Source organism: Ascaphus truei, chromosome 1 (genome assembly GCF_040206685.1).
Source record: "Ascaphus truei isolate aAscTru1 chromosome 1, aAscTru1.hap1, whole genome shotgun sequence".
NCBI lineage: Eukaryota > Metazoa > Chordata > Amphibia > Anura > Ascaphidae > Ascaphus > Ascaphus truei.
The window spans coordinates 253,472,669-253,495,653 of NC_134483.1; the positions used below are offsets into that span (position 1 = coordinate 253,472,669).

The window sequence follows — 22,985 nt, forward strand, 5'->3', positions numbered from 1 at the left end:
GTAGGGGCTCAGTGCTGAGCGGGAGCGCGCGTCAGCACGCTTCCGCCAGTAAGCAGTAAACATGGCCGAGGCCTTAGTCTTCAATTAACTTGCATTGGATTGAGAAAGATGAAAGAAGACAAATGACTACCCATTGTAGTGCTGCTATCAGTAATATCGCAGATTAATGCATTTGGGTTCCCCTGGGGATGCTACCGGTGGCACCTTCCCCCATAAGGCTGAGTCCATGGTCAGCGCTTACCCACTGAGGCACGCTGACGCTTGTCAGTCAGCACCCTGCAGCCGCAATGAGAGCGGCTTTAGCAGGGGCTCGCGCACGCTTCTGCAGGCGTGCGGAAGCATAGCCGAATTTTTTTTTTAGTTTGAGCGCTCACGGGAGCGCAGGGCCGGTCACGTGAGCGGTTCACCCAATGAGGGCGAACCAGCTTCGTGACGTCACTGGCCCGCCCCCGACACGCCCCCGGACGGCACGCGAACTAAGGATAGGGAAAGCACCCGCTTTCCCTCAGCCTCCACACGGCTGAAGTCTCTATGGACTCAGCCCAAGTCTCTCTGTAACCAGGGGGTCCCCGGAGCTGAAATGAATGCGGTAAAATATATACTGTATATGTAAAAGGTACTAGTAATAATAATAATAATAATTAAAAATGTAAGCCGAACTGCTCCTTTAAACATAACGGGAGAGAAATTACCTTGTACTTATCCTTTGTGTATTTTATACAGAAGTTCCTTTGGCCAGAGGCACAGTTACATATAAAAATAAAATTTTCCATTCTAGCAGACTGTTAACATGCTTTGCAATCGCCAAATTTAATAATGCATATAATAGCTTTAAGGGGTTTGCATGGGGAAAAAAAAGGTTTTGCCAATAGAATAAATAACAAACAAAAAAAAAGCCTGGGGAAGTAGAGGTGTGTATATATCCTACTGGTTATTAAAATGTATTCCACTGCTGAAGTTATTAATGTTTGTGTGTGTATATGCAGTGTTCGACAAACCTATACATTTGCTCGCCCCGGGCGAGTGGATTTAACCCCCGGGCGAGTAAATATTGGCCCAAGCAGCACACGTTTGGTACTAGGTGGCGAGTAGATTTTTTTGTGTGGCTAGTAGATTTTTTGGTGATTTGTCAATCACTGTGTATATGTATATATAAAGCAGAAAATAGCCGTGTTAGTCCAGTTGCACTGTTTTAGCCTTTGAATCCTTTGTATATCAGTATTGCTTGACCTGAAGAAGAGAGGATAACTCTCGAAAGCTTGTCCTATGACATAAATTGTTAGTCCAATAAAAAAGGTATTACCGAATACTGAAGAACTTATGTATATATATCTATATATATATATATATATATATATATATATGTATATATATATATATATATTTTATATATATAGATATATATATATATATAAAATCAAAAATTAATAGACAATACCGAAATGCTTCAGATCGTTCATCTTGTGGCCAGAGTCAGAGAAATGTTCGCCGACAGGGCTGTCTCTTGTTCCGTGTGTGATGCAGTGGCGATGCTGTGTGTGTGTGTGTATATGTATATTGTGTGTGTGTGTGTGTGTATATATATATATATATATATATATATATATATATATATATATATTCTGAAGCCAGGGTCACATGTGATGTGTGAATTGCCCCAGATAGCATTAACTAGGCTCCCTTTCCAAATCACTCCAAGTCCTATAATATTTCCTTCACTTTATTGGAAAAGAAGCAGTAAATACAGGCACTTGTGGATGGTGTGTAGTAGTGATTTGTAGTTAGAAACAGGTAGAAAGAGATGGCCTTGCCATAGGAGAGTAACAGAGATGGGTGCTGTACTCACTGTCTCCAGGGTGGAAAAGGAAGTGAGGAGCAATGTGTGTAAAAGGAATAGTCTTGGGACAGACTGTGAACAAAGACAGGGGGGAGGGCAGAATAGCCATTCTGAGAAGAATCTCAGAGGTTGCTGTAGCAACTCACTGGTTACATGCTCAGAGGTAGAAAGGGCAACACATTGATACATCACACAGGCACGGTGTATGTGTGTGGAACAAATGCATGCAGCTGAACTTAAGGAGCTGACAAGCAGAAGGGGGGTCAAACAGAAATATGATTCTTGTTCCATGACACTCCCTGTCTGGTATCTGGAGATACCACTCTATAACTGGAATATGTGGAACATATGTGCAATGCATGACAAAGATAACATCGTATTCACAAAACAATGCGAAAGTCCGCGTAAACACAAGGATGTGATACCGGCCGGTTTCACTGGCTTCAAAGTCCCTTGGCAAAGGATGCCAAGCGGATGCACCGGTCCAGGTTAGCTGGGTGCACTACAATGTCTTTCGCAAAAGTCTTTGGTCCTTTTTCTTCTTAGATTTGTGAGAGAACAGTCCTTTTATCTCTGTAGTTTTCTCTACAGAGGGCATCACCTTGTGGATGTGCCAGTCGTGATAGTCTGTCACTCCATCACCTGGTGTTTGACGGAAGGTAATGGCTTCTGGCTCCTTGCGAATCAGCACTCCTGGAAGACTGTCTGACAAGTCTGGCCCAGTACGTAGGGCGTCGTTTGGAGAGGCTTCCTGGTTCTGAGCATTGTAGCTGAACGTCGCCCAGATCTGACCAGGTTTCTGTTGGTAGTGGACAGATGATGGAAGGTACCGACACGGATACGTACGTCTCCACGGATTTTGGTGAAACGCTTTTGTGTCTCTTTGTTAACTGCCGTCAGGAGGTTATTTTCTCCCTGGACATGACGAAGAACAGTCTCTTATGCCCTTGTAAATTCCTTTATGAAATGTCTCTTTTTAGACGTGTGAGAGGACAGTCTTTTTGCCCCTGTGGCTTCACCTGCAGGGTGCAATCTTTTGCAGCTATACCAGCTGTACCAGCCGTGGCGGCTGGCTGCTTTGACACTTGGTATTCTGTGGAGAGGAATGGCTGTACGTTTTAGCTGTGCCATTGCTCGCAGGAGGACTGTCCGATTTGTTTATTGTCTTTTGGACGATCCCTTTGTCGGGCACCTTCAGGAGGTTTCTTTCTTCCTTCAGTGAAGTCGACTCATCATCCTTAGTTGTCTGGACTACTAAGCATCCTAGGCCATTGTCACATTCCCCTGATATGAAGATGTTTTTGTTGATCTCAGGGGTATGACCTTGTCTCTTCGCCTCACTTGGCCCTCCTGTCACTTGGAGATGGCCAAGACATGGTTCGGAGAGGGATGTGTCCGCATTTTGTTATCACTGTTCTGCGGGTGTCAACATAGTCTGGTCCGTGCCCTTTGTCGGTGCACACGTTGCCCACTATCACCCATCCTAGGTCAAGCCTTTGGGCAAATGAGCGTTGTGGGGTCCGTTGCGCTGTTTATGGACTTTGTGCACCCTCAGGATGTCCCTACCAAGCAGCAGCAAGATCTTGGCGCCTTGTTCTACCGGCGGGATGTAGTTGGCTATTCCTCTGAGGTGTGGGTGATGGCGTGCCACGTCTGGTGTGGGAATCTCGTCCCTGTTTGCAGCCATGTAGTTGCACTCGATGTGTGGGGAGAGCTATCTTCACTCTGTTATCCACTGAACGTATAATGTAGCTGCTTGCTCTTCTCCCTGTTGTCTCAGTTGACCCTGCACAGGTTCTGAGGGTGTAGGGTGAGGCATTGTCTTGTGCGTTGAATAAGTTGAAGAATTCCGTCTTCGCCAATGATCTGTTTCTTTGATCGTCGACGATTGCATACATCCGGATAGCCCTCTCAGGTTGTCCTTTGGGGTGCACTGCGACAAGGCATAATTGGAGCAGGATATTTTGTCACTTCCTTTTCCGCAAACCTCGGTGCACTGAGACGTGACAGATGTTGGCTCTCCTCATTCCTCCCCGCCATGCTGCGCTACGGAGGATGGGTTGTTGAGTTGGTGGAGTGTCAGAGCCTCTGGATGTAGAGATGTTATGTGCTTGTCACTTTTGCACACTGCACATTTGATGGCTTCTTTACAGTCCTTGGCTAGGTGAGTCGTGGAATCGCAGCACCTGAAGCAGACTCCGAATTCTCCGAGTAACTTCTTGCGTTCCTCTAGGGACTTCATCCTGAACCCAAAGCATCTGTTAAGTGGGCGTGGCTTCTTATGTATGGGACATTCTCTGTTTGAGTCCCTTGGTTTCTCATCTCCGGCGACCGACTGATCGGGAGTAATTTGGGTCGTGGGGGACACGTCCGTCCTGTGGACCGAGATGGGTGTTCGAGTATTACCGTATCTCGAAACTGGTCTCTCATTCTTCAGGTCGCTTGCACTGTGTGTGGTCTGTGCACCCAAGATGAAACTGGGATCGTTCCTTGTCCTTGCCGCTTCGCGGATGAAGCTCAAGAAGAATGAGAAGGGAGGGAAGGCAACTTGCTTCTCCCTTTTGTATTTGGAGCCTTGTGAAATCCATCTTTCTTGGAGGTTGTAGGTAGCTTCTCCAAAATGGGTCTCACTCCGAGAGCTGAGTCTAGGACGTTGTGACCAGTTAAGGAATGGTCTTTTCTTGCAAACTCCAGATCTTGCAGCAGGTCCCCGAGCTCTCGTAACTTCGAGTAGTCATTAGCTGTGATCCTGGGAAAGCTGTCGACTCTCTTGAGAGCGAATCTTCAACCACTTTGGGGCTACCTTAGCACTCTTCTAGCCTTTCCCATACTAGGTCGAGACCTACTTGGGGGTGGTTCGCGTTTGCCGTCCCGAGTCTCTTCGGGGGCTCCTTGGATTCTTTCCCCAGCCATTTGGATAGCAGGCTGAGCTCATCCCTTGCTGAGAAGCCCAGGCTCTTGATTGCGTCCTTGAACATAAACTTCCACATTCGGTAGTTCTCAGGACGGTCGTCAAAGTTGGTAAGTCCTGTTTGCACCATGTCACGCCGGATCATGTACTTGTCCATGTCTGTCAGGCCTGAGGCATCTGCGTGTTGGTCACGTTCTGAGGTAGTTGCTGGGAGGGTCCATGCGGTTGCCTCTTCCTTGGCGTGGATGCTTGGTGACTGCTGGTCAGTGTGAGGGGCTGTGTTTTCCCGTGTGGGTGTGCCTGGATTGCGAGCCTGTTGTAGTGCATCCGTGTGCGCGCTTGCGTGTGGATCACTGTTGCGGCTATGGCTATCCCAGGCAGCATATACCATTGAAGGAACAGAGTCTTCTCCTCGTGAACCTAGCAAGTCTTCGGTGTCTGTGGAGTCACTGCCGTCGTGTTGAGATGGTGCGCTGGTGTTTATGCTAAAGAGGCTCCTCACATAGTCCTCAGTGCGTTGGACTGGATCCTCTGAGGCTATCCGTCTGTACGGTTGCTCCCCGCCGTCCTGTCTCGCAGCAGCTTCTAAGACTTCAGCTTGGGCTATGGCAGCGGCGGCGTCCTCTTCTTTGGTTAGAGCTTCTAGATCCGCGTCCAATTCGGCCTTTCTACGCGCAGCGGCGGCATTGGCATTGGCGGCGTTCTGCTCCTCTTCTATGCGCGCTCTTTCTGCCCTTACGGCTGCCTCTCTCCGACCATATTCGGCCCTGGCACGTACGGCCTCTGCGGTGGCTCGCGCCTTGGTAGCGCTTGCGCTGGACACGTTAGATTGCGCTGATTTTGCTGACCTTGACGAGTGCCTGGATGCGCTGGAGCGCTTTGATGCTGTTTTCAGCAAAAGGTCTTTTCTCCTACTTTCGGCCTCCGTGATAGTGGATCGCACGCGGCTGTCAAGTGTTAGGTCAATGTTACTCTGTACTGCTGCGGCCGAGTTTATTCGAGCATTTGCCCGTTCTCGGCCGCAGCAGTTACCTGGCGCGCGCCGGAGGGTGCCGGGCGCGCGCCGAAGCAGCGGAGGAGAGGCCCGCCGATCGCGGCTTCCCCCTCTCCTCTCCGGGTCCGCCGGGTCCCCCGGAACCCCCTGCCGCCGTCCCCCACATCGCGGGACACCAGGGCTCCCTCGGGGAGCCCTGGACGTGCGTGCAGGGGGCGCAGGCACCCGATGACGCGTGACCGCGCATCGGAGACGCGCGGCACGCCGAGGGGCTGCCACTTGCAAGCCGGGAAATCTCCCGGCTTGCGGTACTGGCCACACTGCAATAAAGTGTGTCGCCAGTGTAGGTCTCTTTCTTGCAGGCTTTCGCTGGTGTTGGCCCTGGTCAGGTAAGTAATGTATGTCTCTGACAGCTCTTGGTAACACAAGTGATCAGTCCTTAATTGCGTTATTGCCTGCTCGAGCTGTTGCACATAGTTTCCAACGCTAGTAACATTGCGTATTCCTAGTATGGTTATTTCCCAGGCCTTCTGTAATTTAGCGTGGTGCGCTTCAACGTCAGTTTCGTACTTTTCGGGCGCCTTTTGTGTCAGTGTGACTATCCGTTTAGGTCTTGCGTCTGCCTGCGCCTGTTGCAGTTGCGCAGCGGTCTCTGTGACTGAGTGATCACTCCTGCGTGGTGTTTGGGGAAGATCTGAGTTCTGCCATGCTGCAGGTGTGTAGGCCTTTAGCCAGTGCGTGTGGCGTGCGGTCTGTTTACCTGCGTCAGCGATGGATGTCTCAGATAGTGCCGGTAGGGGTCCTGCAGCGGTAAGCGTAGGGGTAGCTGTACTTACAGGTGTCCGGTGGCTCTGACCCGTGTCCTGGCGGGTGTCCGGTGGCGTGGCCCTTGGTGACACTAGCCGTGGGAACGTGCGCAGGGGTAGGTGAGATGGTAGCTCCTAACTGTGAAGCTGTGTAGAGGGTGAACTCAAAACAGAAAAGAGCAATTAAAGTTCTGTGTATAATGCACTTGTCTGACTGCAGTGTTTTGTCAATTTGATGTAGCATTGGGTACTCCTGTCTTTTGTGTGTGTATATATGTGTTTGTGTGTGTGTGTGTGTGTGTGTGTGTGTGTATACACATACACAGACAATATGAGAGAAATGCTGCACACCTCAAAAAGAAAAATAATGATACAGTTACCGGTGCTCCAGTGTTTGCACGAAAGCCTGCAATCAGTCCTGAACAGATGAACATACACATACACACACATACACACACACATTATATACATACATACACACAACAAAAGACAGGGGTGCCCAATGCTACATCAAATGTGTTTTGTCAATTTGATGTGTAGCATTGGGCACCTCCTGTCTTTTGTTGTATACATTTGCCATGCTCAGTAGCACTCATTTTGGCATAAAAATATAGTCATGATGTGGTGGGTGTAGGAGTTTGAGCTAGCTGGGAATGTGTGTGTGTTAAAATACATGTGTGTGTGTGTATGTGTGTGTGTATATATATATATATGTATATATATATGTATATATATATATATATATATATATATATATATATATATATATATATATATGTAACGGTTGTTCCCTCTAGTGTGACCCACCCAATCTCATATTGGCCCGTGTGGTCTAACCAGCCCCATTACATGGTCGTGTTTGGTGGTGCACCTGTAGGCAACAGGACTCCTGAGTCTCCCGCATGATGGTATTTGGGGATTGTCAATCAAGACAGGTAGCTGAGGTAGTGGGTGCGAGTCCTGCCTATATCACGTGCAGCGCCTCCACCTCATCAGGGTCTATGCATCCGCAGGGAGATGGTCCTGATGAAGAACTCCTTCTTGGTAGTGCCGTCCACTGGAGAGTAACTTCACACTCACACAGTGGGGGTATCATTGAACAAGACATCTTTATTGTTGCTTGGTGGGCAAGCTGCCCTTCACAGCCAGCTGTCTCAGCCGCACATAGTTCTCTGCTGTCCCTTTGCCAGGTACGCCCTCCCAATGGAGTGGGATCCCCTCTCCCCGTAGGGAGATCACCCCTGTGCCAGGTCCCTGGACACAGTGTGGCTCTTTGTCTAGATTAATGTAGAAATGGACCACTAGTTACTACACTAGTGGGTCCTTCCTTCCCAACACTCGGCAACACAGCAACCAACTCACTTTTGGGCAGTGCTGTGCCTTATATACTTCAGCAGCTGTCACAACTCTGATGTCACTAACTGTGGACTCAGAGCTGGTAGCCACTCCCACCCATACATAGGGCACCTCACCAGGGTATGAGGGCAAACCTCCATGATTACTGCTGGCATCCCTGTAACTTACCAGGTTTACTGCCAGCAGGGGAGACAAATGCAGACCATTTTACATGCATGGCTACGTGTGTGTGTGTGTGTGTGTGTGTGTGTGTGTGTGTGTCTTTGGAATTTGTTATAAATACCAGAGATTTTAAATGTGTGGAATAGTAACCAATATTCAGTCATAAATACACAGTACAAGTGTTTTTCCATCATGTTATTTTAACATTATGAGCCCGCTAAGCTGCACTGACACCTTTCAAAATCACTATGTTGTACCTAAGCGCTGTCCTGGACATTGTCCCATACAAAACACATTCTATATTAAAATTGTATATGCCAAATTAAACTTTTCATGCAGGTTGTCATACGTTTATTGAACTACGGTTATTGTTGCATTTGAGTTTGTGGCATAGCTTTGTTCATGGATTCTTCAGACATTTGCCTTCTCAGCATAAACATACCTCATATTATGAAAGTAACACCACACAAGTAATTCCTCACTGCATAATCCGTACCTACACCTCGGCACCTTGACTTATTACATATTTTGGAGTGTCTTATGTTGTTTGCCCTGGACACTTGTCCCTGCGCTTCCCCCTGTCAGTGGAAATCTTCAACGCTGATATGTATTCACAAAAAAAAAATACAATTGTATGTATGTATATTTATTTGGGTTTTTCAGTGGAGTAGTGGTTCATGAAACTGCAGTAGTGCTGATTGGGGCATTTTCACACGAAAACCCATTAAAGTGCCCCAATCAGCACTATTGCTGATTCATGTATTTTTACCCCTGCTTTAGTGATCATTTATTAATGTGCCTTTCAAAGAGGAGAAATGGGAAACACTCTAAAATAGGTGTAATATCCCCCCCTTTCTTATTTCAGGTTGCAATAGCTGATGACTACTCTGATCCATTTGATGCCAAAAGTGAACTGAAGAATAAAGAAGTGATCCCTGAGAGCGCTGGCTACATGGAACCTTATGAAGCCCAGAGACTAATGACTGGTAAGATGAGACATTCCTGTTAGAGGTGCAACCCTAAATCGTTACTGCAAATTGTAGTTTTTATAATAAATATGCCACAATCTTACTCCTTTTATAATACACTTTTATTATGTCGAATCTACAGTGTCTCTTATACAGCTTCGTTTATATATATTTATATATATATATATATATATATATATATATATACACTTTTTTTTTTTAATTACATCCTTGCCATTGGTCTTGTCTTACCTGGGTGTCCCAACACTGTGCCGAAGTACCACATGATAGGTCTACTTTTTCTATATTTATTTGTGTAGACTTCAAATGCTGTTTCTTTGTCTGCATGTGCTGAAGAGATCATTGGGAACGAAACCGCACTATTTTAAGCTCTAGTGACCCCAGTTCCGTCATACTTAACAGTGTTTTTACAGGTGTTCTTCCTGGATATTTACATGTCCATCTAATAGGACAGTGGTCTCCAAACTTTTCAGTACGAGGGACACATCGTATATTCTACACATTTTCGCGGGCCAAAGAAATTTTTTTTTTATATCATTTTTATATACAGTGTATTGTATAAATCAATGAATAAGTTGTATTTGGATCTTTTTGGGGTAATCAGCATGATGTGATTCAGAATAAAAGAGAAATGTAACCATTACAAACATATAATGCCATGCTTACTCTGGGAAATAATATATAATGAGCAAAAATATATATATTTAAAGTTTCTGCGGGCCGGATAAAATCTTGTGGGGGGCATGATGTGGCCCCCGGGCCGTAGTTTGGAGACCCCTGCAATAGGAGACTACAACAGATGTTGCGTCTTCCTTGTGGCCCGTGGGACCAGTGCCATTTGAGGGCAATTTTCATTATCTTTCAGGGAGCTTTTAACACCAGTAACTACAATCTCGGAAACCAGGGTGTGTGAAAGTAGCACGGTTTAGCTTTGAATCCTGTTTAAAAAGAAGAAAATTAAAAAAAAATACAGATGAGATTGCTGCTATAAAATAGTGTTTTCATCCTACGGTATCTTGCCCCTCTATGAAAATGTACATGGTACAGAGTTTTCAGGGTACAAAAACCAAAATGATTATTCCGGTTACGAGATTAATCAAGCTTTGCACTACTCATAATTTGATTAGGAAAAAAAACATGCCACTATCAAGTATCCTGGTAAAAAGTAAAATATCAAATACAAAAGCACCAAGCGACTGTTAAATGGCTACATTAACATTAAAAAAATAGGTTCCCCAAAGTGTACTTTTAAACAATATGCGGTCTCATTAATCTACACACATTGTAAAATAGAAACAGTTCTATGCAGCAGTTTCATAAACAAACGATACTGCTAATTAACTACTATGACGGATTCAGTAATGATTCTGGAACTTGGTGAAGAGACCACCCTGGTTTCTAAAAATACATTTGTAAACCCTGGCAATGCATTATTTTGGGAGCAAAAAAGTAAAGCACATTTGTGTCCAAGATGATGGGTTGTCTGTACGGAAAGATTAGATGCTAAATTTTATTCAGCATGCTGCACAGGAGGCATTGCAGGGAACTGTCATACTATACATCTTTTGTTATGTGAAAATGCTGATTTACCACAGTTGGTTGAACCTGTGGTATGATCACAAGTGGTTACTGATTTGCTTTGTATTTTGAGGTTTTTAGCTTGGAAAATACCTATAGTCACAGTGACAAAAATATTGTGTGGATAGTCGCTTTGGTGGTTAAAGGTTCAGTGGCACTTATTTGTTTATAAAATGTTTTACCACAAAGTAGAAGTAGTACATGTAGATTGAGAGTTACCTCTCGGTTTCAAGTATGTCTTGGGCACAGAGTTGTGACAATACAAGGTTACATTAAATGAACAGTGTTATACATTATATGTAAAGACTTTGTATGAACAGATAAAGATAATCTGTTATGGACGTATGTAACAGTTACAGGACAGACTAAAATGTGAGACCACTTTTTAGTTTTTAAAGAACTTAGGCCTGTGGTAACTTTGAGAGTCTCTGGTATATTGTTCCAGTTGTGTGGTGCACAGTAAGTAAAGGAGGAGGGGCTGGATACTTTGTTGAACCATGGGACCGTGAACAGTCTTTTGGAGTCAGATTTCAGGAGATAAGTGCTGCATGTAGTAGGGGTGAGGAGCTTGTTCAGATAGACTGGTAGCTTGTCCAGTAAGTATTTGAAGGCAAGACAGGAAATAGGAATTTCGCGCCTAGACACAAGATAGCCTATCTAGTTCTATGAGCATTTCTCAGTGGTGTGGGTTGTAGTTATACTGTAGGACACAGCGGCATATGGAGTTGTAGAGGGTGTCTAGTTTGCTACAGTGAGTTTTGGGGTGCTGTACAATATACTATGTCCCCGTAGTCTATAATTGGCATTACCACCAGCTGTGCGATGCACTTTCTGACCTGCCGACTTTGGGAGGACTTGTTCCTATAAAGAACACCTGGTTTGGCATACGTTTTGGATGTCAGGGTATCGAAGTGCAACTCAAATGTTAAATGGAGTCAAGCCATATGCCCAGATATTTAAAACTAGTGACCGGAGCTAGGTGTTAGAGTTGGTTCTGATCTGTACCTCCGTTGTTGTTAGCTTTATAAATTTAGCCTTGGTACCAAATAACATTGTTACAGTCTTGTGATATATCTATATAGATATCTATATATAGATATATCTCCATCAGATAAAAATATCAACGTATCTCTCTACATGTAGATATAAATATATCTTGGAATGTAATATTTACATGACAATACTGTACAAACATAACGTTAGCTCATTTTTTGATAGATTATATAAACATACACAGATTTTACCTGACATGAAAACATTAATTACAGGGACTATTAATTGTGATGCAGTCTTCATTTAACATTAAATGCTGACAATAGGAAAAAGACATACAGGAAAAATATATTGGAATACTCACAGCTGTGTGTATGTATGTATATTTATACACACACACACGTGTGTATATGTATGTATGTATGTATATATATATATATATGTATATATATATATATTAAAAAAATAAAAAATGAATAGACGATACCGTTCTGAGGCTAACTAAATGCTTTTATTTGTATCGTCTATTCATTTTTGATTATTGCAGCTCGGCTAACACGGTACTGATACCTCTACATATATATGTATGTGTATATATATATATATATATATGTATATATGTGTGTGTGTGTATATGTTACACACAGTGACATACATACTCTTACAAAGAGGTGTGTGTGTGTGTGTGTGTGTGTGTGTGTGTGTGTGTGTGTGTGTGTGTGTGTGTGTGTGTGTGTGTGTGTGTGTGTGTGTGTGTGTGTGTGTGCCCCTATGGATGGCTGCACAGCCCTCTGATGGGATGGACAGCCTGTCACTCACCCAGGGACAGCCAATGAGACTGCATATTGGCTGAGTCACAAATGAAGTGTCTGTGGAGTTCAAATTGGAGGTGAAGAATACAGGAATTGGGCCCTGCAAATTAGGTAATTTGCCTAGAGGTATAAATTTGCACATGCAGGAATTTCAATCAGTAACACCTACATTTAGTTCCAAGTCTTTTACTGCCCACCACAAATGTTACTGGGGTTGTTATATTTAGAGATACACAACATACAGGCATACCCCGGTTTAAGGACACTCACTTTAAGTACACTCACTTTAAGTACACTCTTGCCTTATTTACATCAGTTATGCACGTTTATGACGATTGCAGTACAGTACATGCATCGATAAGTGGAAAAAAGGTAGTGCTTCACTTTAAGTATATTTTCGCTTTACATACATGCTTTGGACCCATTGCGTACGTTAATGCGGGTTATGCCTGTATTTGTTCCGTGCAGGACATACCTGACAAGTTACTCCAGGTTGGTAGTATTAGAATCATCCAGTCCTGGTTTTGCATTCCGATTTGCTGGTCTGGTAGCAACTTTGGTTCAATATAGTGTAACACCTTTCCCCCCCCCCCCCCTATCGCAGATGGGAACCATGTGGGGAAATACAATTGTGTTACCGGGTGTGGTGCGTTACCTGATAGGCTCACAGAAGGCCTGAACCTCCGCCACTGGGAGCGTTGGGTTACCTGATCATTCGTTGAACACAGCGCCTCCACCTGTAAGGGCTCCCACCTTAGTGGGATGGTCCTCTTACAGGACCACAATAATAAAACACGCACAGTGTATGCTAATAACTGTTTACTATTGCTAATACTAATAACGTCGGTACCTGTACCACACAGAATAATGCATATAGCCATACACATAGAAGTGCACCGGGTGCACACATCACCATAAATATTCCCTCCTCCAAAGTACTTGGGTGCTGGGCACCAATCCCCTGATGTCCCTTTATGTCCACATCCACTCAATGTGTTGGAGATAGCGCTATCCCTTGAAGTGTTAGTGCACTACTAAAGATACCTGCCCCGGGGCTCCAGCCCGCGGGTGCCGCTATTCAACTGGGTTTGGATCCGCCTGATCCCACGTGATGTCCTCCTACACGTGGGGTGAATTCCGGCGTGGATAATATCACCGCGGCTCTGCACCGTCTGTGCCTTCGTGGGGATCCGTCTGCAGCCGGCAGGCCGCAGTCGCTGCTTGGCGTGGCCTCCGGGAAGATAGTCTATATATATATATGAGTCTCTGAGAAGATAGTCTTTATATATAGAGGGGTCTGAGCCCAGACCCAGAAATCAGGCTGCGCGCCACAGAGTGTATCTTTACTTAACCAAATAGCTAAAGGGGCAGATCTCCTTCTCTAAGGCCTGTCCCTGAAGCAACCAACAAACTGGGGCAAGGGTAACCGTTATCTGGGGCCTTTGGGGGGTTATCTGGCCTAGTGCAAGGGGCTACTGCTCCCCTGCACCCTCACTCACCAGCTCCCTGCTCCAACTGCCAACTGCCAAGCCCGCGGAATGTATCTAAAAGCAACTGCCGAGAATCCTTGAGCCCTATTGGCTGTTCTGGGTCACCTGGGGCTTTCCTCCCCAGGCCTCATGGGAGTTGTAGTCCCGTGGAGGCTGCTGTAACATTGGGGCCGCGTGCGCAATTTCACTGCGCATGCGCGACTTTGGAATGGCCGCCGCAACTCCCGCACTTCACTGCGCATGCGCGACTACTGTGACCGCGCGTGCAAACCATCATGGCGGCCCCCGCTAGCCGGGTGCGCCGCCGAGCCTCCCGAGGCTCAGAACGCTCCCTGCTCTGGCCCCCACCTTTGGAAACAGACGGCGGGTCCGTCGCTGGCTCCGGCGGCACACGCGACCGCGCTGAGGCAAAGGAGGGGGTCTCTGGGAGCCAGAGGGGACCGGGGCTACAATAGTAAGGCCGCGATTATATGGAAAAATGTGTGTAGCGGCGCCGCGCGCCTGAAAACAACATTTAAAAAACCCAATACCAGTGCTTATATCTGTTGCGGCGTGTGCGCCGCGTGAAACTGCAGTGTGGATGTCTCCTGGCGTGATCCTCAGATTTGTTCTTGGCTGACGACGACGCGTCACGTGAGCGGTTCCAGCCAATGAGGGCAAACCGCTCATGGCCACGCCTCCCTGTCTCCGCTTTGCACTTTCTCTGGTATAACCAAGATGCCGCTCGGCGACAGTGTGATGTTGACGTCACCGGATCGCGCTGCAGCTCAGCGGCATCTGGTATAATCGAGCCCTAAGACTTGAGGAAAAATCATCCCGGATCATTATCAGACTGGAAATCTGGAATTAGTTGGCACGTTCAGGGGTTGAGCTTTTCTTATTTTGCATGAGCATGCATTTGTATTTTAAATATTAGAGGGACTATCACATATTCAATGTTACTTTTGCTATATTATCCTTTGTGTTCTTTTTGTGTAATTTGTTAACTCCCTAACAAGACAGTGACAATGCATAGAACAGCCTTAATTTCTATCTCCTCTTCTGTGTTTGAAACCAATGAACGAAATTAAGGAACAATACATGCCACTGTTTAATTACAATTCACAGCAGTAGTAAAAAAATGGCCTTGGAAAAAGTTTATTCTAATGCGTTTAGCAGCTGGAGCTAGCGGTAACACTAAGATTTTGCATAAGTGTTATTAGTCATGGACCAGTGCATGGTTCTTTGGAAAACTGAAATAAATCTTTCGAAGCTATTAATGATTGTATCTTCACATTATGTAGCCTTAACACCTTCACTGCTAGTGACTAATATATTTCGGCAGAGCGATTTTGCAGGCACGCTGGCCAACTCTAATTCTTTATTAAGAAGACAGCCTGGTTTGAAGATCCACATGTTTTTCTCCCTTTTTTTGTGTGATTAAAAATCCCCTGAACCCAGTGCAAATCAATAGAAGATTAAATGATCTCCCACATTTGTCATTTGTAACATATTCGTTGTAGGTTGTGATTTGTACCAGACCAACATTAGAGTTCTTAATAGAGGAAATTATAGTTTACTTTGAAACCTTTTGAAGAAGAAACCTATGAGGTTTCAAAAGCTTCATAATATATTCTATTTTCTATGAAGAACTCCTGAGAATAAGATACTGTATATATATATATATATTTTTTTTTTTAAATTATTATTTATTTATTTTTAACGTTTGTGTGTATGTATGGCAGGCACTCCATTATGCTCTTAGTGCAATTTTTTTCAATAAGAGCACTGCTTCTGTCCTACAGTGCATACTAGTTGGTATTTTAGCAGACTGCACCCAAGTTAAGTAATCGGTCTTATCGTTGAACCAGCGTTTCTCTCTGATATATTTTTCCATGTACTTGTTCATGTTGTTCATGCTTATTTGACCTCTCTTCTTACTCTTTTAGCCCTCTAGTAAGTCAGTAGAATTAGAAAATTGCTAAGCATATACATTATTGGAGTGGTGTTTGTGTGTTTACAACAGGCCAATACCATGCTGTTTATTCCTGTAACGTATTACCCGAAGATTAAAAAGAAATTATTTTCTATGACACTGTTTTTCACTTTTTTAGAGAATGGAATTTATGATGGGATTGCTAAATTATGATTCTTTTTTTTGTACTTGTTCATTTTCATTAGACTGCCGTCATTATTTTGATGATAACATTCTGCTGTGAATAGTGTATCAAAAAAAGTGTAGGGCTCAAGTTGTTACCTTTTTGTTTTATTCATCTTTATTTAACCTTTTTGGTGCCAGAGGACCGATGGCACTAGTGTCACTGGACTTCCAGAATCCCGACCACATGATCGCTTCCAAAACGATCACATGGTTGGAGCAAGCTCTCCGATGGTGCTCCAATGGAGAGTGGAATGCAGCATCCCCTAGAAAAAGAGCAAAATGGGCATGACGTACGGCACAAGGGTTTTACGTGCTGACCCTCATGATGTTCTAGTTACGTCAAGAGGGCGCGGTAAAGGCATAACGATAAAATACAATGACACAGTATGAAAAGGTGACACACAGTGCTCATTTGCATGTCATTACCCATAATCCCTGGCTGCAGTGGAAGCACTACATGCAAAGAGATAATGATGAAAAGCAGGGTTGCACACCTGTTTGAGACATGTGAATGTGATCACAAGTGGTATTTTTATATACTGTATAAACAGATAGTAATTAATGAGTACAAATAGTTACTAGTAAAATATCATTGACACAATTTAAAAAGTCATATACTGTAGCTAAATTATATGGTACTGTGTGTATTTAAAAGCTAAGTATTTAATATGGAAGGTAATAGGAGCACGTAAAAGAGAATTTCACCAGCAGCAAGGATTCTTTACAGTAAATGTCAAGAAAATGTTGATGTATATTCTTTGAGATCGTGATAGTCCCTGTAGATGCAACAATGTTTACGGAAACAAAGTATGTTTAAAAAAAAAAGGGGGGGGAATGCAAATCTATCTTGTATTGGTCACATCTGCAGTGTATGCGTGTGTATATATATATATATATATATGTATACATATATATATGTATATATATGTGTATATATATATATGTATACATATATATATATATGTATTTTATATATATATATATATATATATGTATATATGTATACATATATATATATATATATATATTTTTAATATATATAAACAAAAGAATAAGAAGCGCCAGCTCTATAGCATCATACTGTATGTAACAGTCAAAAATGTATTCAAAATCCCTTGAAGTCACTCATGTGACGAAACGCGTCGGACATCGTGACGCATAACGCAATGACGTCATCCGCTAACCAGGAAGTGTAAGTGAGGAGTCTGCAGCAGTTACATGTGGGTTAGAGCTGGCGATTCTTTCTGAAGCAGACTGAGAGGAGAAAGGCAAATCAGTTACAACACATATTTTAGAACGCACTAACACTCACACACTGATAGCGCTAGCGCTACTGCTTTGTTTTGTATGTGTGTGTGTATATATATATATATATCTATATCACATGGGTACTTACCCACAATGCAGTGTGCTGCTACCTACAAGCTACTTGAAAACAAAGGAGTAGAAAAACAGCAATGCAGGAAGCTTAATTAATGAATCATCCCAGTCGGATAAAGGAATACTTGATAAAGTACTCGGTCCAGCCCAAAATCTTGCATAATGGACTCTTTAAATAAATATGAATATACTTGCTTCCTTGCTGGCAGGGAATGATTCATTAAGCTTTGTGTATTGATCGCTGGTGTTGTTAGCCACCTCCTTGTTTTCTGCTTTTGCAGATTGGATGTCTTTCTAGGAAGCAAAAGGGTTATTGTTCCGGTCTAGGACATTTGGCCTCAACCAAAATGCAGCCAGCGTTCCGCCACCGGGACATAGCCGCAGGGACAGTTTGCCATGATGTCTGCTCCTGTGCCTGACCACCGTCCACTGCATGCCCAACCTGACAAGCCAGGTCTACTGCACCCGACTGCCCGCTCCGACAACTGCATGCCAAGCGCTGGACCGCTTCACTGCCTAGACTAGGTAATGTAGCAGTCCCAGACGGGATATTTAAACATGCAGTTGTCGAATGTGGCAGACCTGGCTTGGCTTGTTGGGTCGGGTGCACTGGATATTACGGTGAAGTGTCCCGCGGAGAGCTTCTCTGTGGCGAAATGTCCCAGCAGTGGAACGCTGGCGGCATTTTTGTGATGGCGAAATGTCCAATTCTGTATTGTTCTGTCTCCTTTTCAGCTTTCTTCCTGTTTCTGTCTGTGGCCTTAGCAACCTCCCTCTCGCCTCCCCTCAGGCTCTTGGCACATTCCTTTCTCCTTGTCACTTTGTGCAGTCCAAGCTGATTCCCTCTGAGACTGTATTCAGTTCTTTCATTTTCAGAGCTTGCTGCCATCTGCATAGGTTCTCCCCACTGCTCTTCCTGTGAGAAAGCTGTTTCTTACCTATTCCTTATTGTTATGCATTCCCAAAACTTGTTCCCCCTTTTATTTCTGTTTATGTTCTCATAATAAATACTTTGGATATTCATGTCTCCATTTTGCATAGAAGTAGAAATTGCGTTTATCGCCGGTTTCAATTTATTAAGCCACAATAAGCCTTAGACAGAACAGTTATACATTGATAGGTGTACACAATATGAGCCACACCGCACTCCCATATCATTCCGGTGCTGGGTTTACTAATGGAAGTGTGCTCCACAGCAGTGTTTGACTCTACACAAACCCGCACAGTAGGAAAAGATGCATGTCCCAATTATTGACCAGGGTTAGCAGATACATATATTTTCCAATGCATTGGTTACATCATCTTAAAATAATATTCAATTCATAACAAGCAAGTTAAACACCACATCGGCTCTATGTGCGTTTCACCGTCCTTACAGCTGGATAATCTTTATGTATTTTTTATGTATGTCCTTTTCTGACTGAGTAAAACCATAATTTGTATCCTATTTCCCATCATTGTAGTTCAGAAGCATTTACTTACTAGCTTATTTTTCTCCCAAGACTTTTGAAGAGAGTGGCGAAAACGCACGTACAAGTCATGTTGTTTTTAATGTTTAAAAAAAAATTAGAATCTAAAATATTTGTAAGACCTTTTTGCTAGCATTACTAGCATTTATGTAGCATTTGCAAAGGCAGCTTTATTTAACAGTGTCTGACATTTGTCCTGTGATCATTAAAAGGAGTCTGAGCAGCTGACACCCCTAACGTTAAAATGATAATGCTCATCTCTTACATTGCATCATTCTCTACACTTCACTTCCCCAGATCGGCATTTCTTGTCAGTGAATTTCCACCCGCAGGGGAATAGAGCATAGTTTTGTTCCATGGCTGAGATGTGTGTGATAAATAACTTCCTCTTATTCAGATGAACAGTATTTGCTTTGGCTATTCTGAATAGGAACATGTTTAGCAGAGGCTATATAAAAAAATTACATAGATACATCTCAGGGATTTCCGGTGTGTTGCTTCACTACAGGTACAACACCATAGTACCGCCCTGTTAAAGTATGAGGAGTGAGACACTAAGGGCCTCATGCAGTAAGCACCGAAAAGGCTTTTATCGCCATTTTCTCACCAAAATTGCCTTCTCGATTCAGTAAGTGCCGAAAAGTGGCCAAAATCGGCAATTTTTGTTCCCGATAAAAACTTTTCGGCATGCGGGTGCCGATAAGCCACTTTTCGGCACTTTTTGAAATCGACTGAATTCTAGTAGCGCCGATAAGCTTTTCGCTGCTGATCGGCACTCTAGAATTGAGATTTGAACGCCAATCCAAAAAAGTTGTCAAGCTGGTGGTGTAGAAGCATCGGCAAAATCGATACTTAGAAAAAATCAGGCCTTTTTCCTGCCTGTGAATGATGCTGGGGGTCTCCGGAGCTGATACCCATTAATACCAGCACTGGAGCCCCCCGGCATGCATCCGAGGCAGGAAAAATGCATTTAAAGGCCACTTCACTACCTTAGCGGCTAACCGATAAGGCAATGAAGGGGTTAACCAGCCGTGCCAGGTTTATTGTGGGTAGCGGGGGTGGGTGAAGGGGGTATTTGGCCCTTGGTGGCTGTTTAGGGCTTGCGGGGGGGTTGTGGTGCACTTAACCCCTTCATGACCTTAGCGGTTAATACCGGTACGGTCATGAAGGGGTTAAGCCCTTCCGCTACCCACCCGCACACACAACAGCCCCACACTAAATATATATATATATATATATATATATATATATATATACAGTGCTCGACAAATCCGGTCGCCGGATTTGCCCCCGTGGCGACCCCGCCTAATGGCCGCTTGGCGCACGCGGTTCTGTGATTAAATTTTTTTTATTTTTTAAAAATTTTGGTTTTTTTTACAAATCCAGCAACCTGATTGGCTTGACGGGCTGCCAAGATTTTTTCCAGCCAGGCTCTATATAAGGCCACGCAGGCGAATCAGCCTTCCTTTCAGCTTTAACTGGTTAGTATTGCATCCCGCGGCCCCCGCGAGGCGATAGCGGGGTGCTCCTCCGTCCCCGGCTCTCCCGCTGCTCGCCGGGTGGGAGCGGGGATGCTCCTCCCCATCGCTCGTCCCAGCGAGGCGGGAGTTGGTAGTAGTGGTGCTCCTCTCCGTCCCCGCGCTCCCGCTGCCCGCCGGGTGGGAGCGGGGATGCTCCTCCCCATCGACGGTGCTCTTCTCCATCCTCGCGAGGTGGGAGGTGATAGCGGGGTGCTCCTCCGTCCCGGCGCTCCCGCTGCCTGCCGGGCGGGAGGTGGTAGCGGGGGTGCTCCTCCCCGTTCCGGTGCTCGTCCCCGCGAGGCGGGGGTGCTCCTCTCCGTCCTCGGCGCTCCCGCTGCCCGCCGGGAGGTGGTAGCGGGGGAGTTCCGTCCCCCCCTCTGTCCCCATCGCTCCTGCTGCCCGCGCGAGGCGGGGGATTGGCACGCGGGCAGTGGTGGTGCTTGTCGCGGCCCTTCCTCTCTTCCTCACCCCCCAGTGTGTGTGTGTATGGGAGAGTGTGTGTATGGGAGAGTGAGAGTGTATGGGAGAGTGAGAGTGTATGGGAGAGTGAGAGTGTATGGGAGAGTGAGAGTGTATGGGAGAGTGAGAGTGTATGGGAGAGTGAGAGTGTATGGGAGAGTGAGAGTGTATGGGAGAGTGAGAGTGTATGTGGGAGAGAGAGTGTACAGTATGTGTGTGTATGGGAGAGAGAGAGTGTATGTGTGTGTATGGGAGAGTGAGAGTGTATGTGTGTGTATGGGAGAGTGAGAGTGTATGTGTGTGTATGGGAGAGTGAGAGTGTATGTGTGTGTATGTGTGTGTATGGGAGAGAGAGAGTGTATGTGTGTGTATGGGAGAGAGAGTGTGTGTGGGTGTGCAGGACACCAGACACCAATCAGTCACCCCCCCCCATCTAGTCAGTCAGTCACCCAGTCCGTCACCCCCTCCCCACCCAATCCCCCAGTTGGTCACCCTCTCCCCACCCAATCCCCCAGTCGGTCAGCCCCTCCCCACCCAATAACCCCAGTCGGTCACCCCCTCCCCCCCCCCAATCAGTCAGTCGCCTCCTCTGTCTCTCTCTCCGAACTCCGTCTCTCTCCCCTCTGTCTCTCTCCCCTCTCTGTCTCTCTCCCCTCTCTGTCTCTCTCCCCCCTCCGTCTCTGTCGCTCTCCCCTCTCCGTCTCTGTCTCTGTCTCTCTCCCCTCTCTGTCTCTCTCCCCTCTCTCTGTCTCTCTCTCTCCCCTCTCTCTGTCTCTCTCTCCCCTCTCTCTGTCTCTCCCCTCTCTCTGTCTCTGTCCCCTTTCTGTCTCTCTGTCTCTCTCCCCTCTGTCTGTGTGTGTGTCTCTCTCTCCTCTCTGTCTGTCTCCCAAACTCTGGATCTGGATATCTTATTTACCCTATATATCTTAATTGAAATATAAAAACAAGAGAAAACCTGGCGCCAAACAGTCAGTGGAATGTCCTGTACTCCTCATGGGATCCGCACACTTGCTCGACAGACCATGTAGTGGAAAAAACACAAACAAACACAGATCATAGTGCAACACTGTAGGGTAAGCAGTAATAACACTATATATCACACAAAACAATAAGAGTCCTAGTGACAATTAAAAACACTATTTAATAAAAGGAACTATGCCATGGAAGGCATTGACAAAATACAAAGAATCGCAGGTCATCCGGGATGGAAAAATTGGAGCCCTACTTACAGACAGCAAGGCATAAAACCGCGTTGGTAGGAACGAGTCCTTAGCACAGATGGTCTCCCTGCCGGGTGATGTCTCTGCTCCGCCAAGACTTCAGCTCCAAGCCGCCCTTGTGATGTTGACCGGAACAGTGCCGGCTGTGGAGGCTGGTGTGCGGAGTCCACAGCTCTGCACCACGTGTGGCCGCTCGCCTCACTTCCTCCTCCGGCACAAACAGGATGTCTCTGCGCGCCCGCGCGCGATAGTACCTGTGGCCTTAAAGGGACAGCTACTGCGTGCTGAATGCCAAAGCTGCCAGTGACAAACAAGGCTCCAAATGCCAAATGTCCATAAACGTCCAATGCCAAACATACAGTGACTATGTCACTTGCCCTAAAAAGTAGCTCAGTATAGTGTAAGTCCCTGTTGCACTCGCGCATGGATGAGTCCACTCCAGCGCTCGGTAATGATTTCAGTGTCAATGCGTCTGACGTAATGACGCTCCCTGACGCGTTTCGTCAGTCACGGCTAACTTTTACAAAGGGATAACGCTCTCTCCTCTTTTTTCCCTTATATATATATATATATATATATATATATATATATATATATATATATATATATATATATATATATATATTACACCAACAACCCCTATACCGCCCTAACATACACATATATGCACATCAATGATACTATAGGCCAGCGGGGCCGTCGGGTGTTCCCCGCAGGCCTGCAGTACCAATTCAGTGTACCCCTAACAAAATTACAACACATAACTACACCACCTTTAACACATACAGTATAGTAATGTGCAAAATTACTATTATCCACATATGGATAATAGTGAATTTGCCCATTTAAAATACATAAAGAACAATCAA

The 22,985-nt window shown here is 45.1% G+C and overlaps 1 protein-coding gene across 2 annotated transcripts in view; it reads left to right on the forward strand.

Annotated features, from left to right (window-relative positions):
• Positions 1 to 22,985, forward strand: part of SHB (SH2 domain containing adaptor protein B) — a 323,361-nt gene that overhangs the window by 112,273 nt on the left and 188,103 nt on the right. For both annotated transcript variants that reach the window (XM_075603021.1, XM_075603031.1), the window contains exon 3: positions 8,932 to 9,052. In XM_075603021.1, coding sequence (XP_075459136.1) covers positions 8,932 to 9,052 — 121 coding nt within the window. The remainder of the gene's footprint in view (positions 1 to 8,931; positions 9,053 to 22,985) is intronic.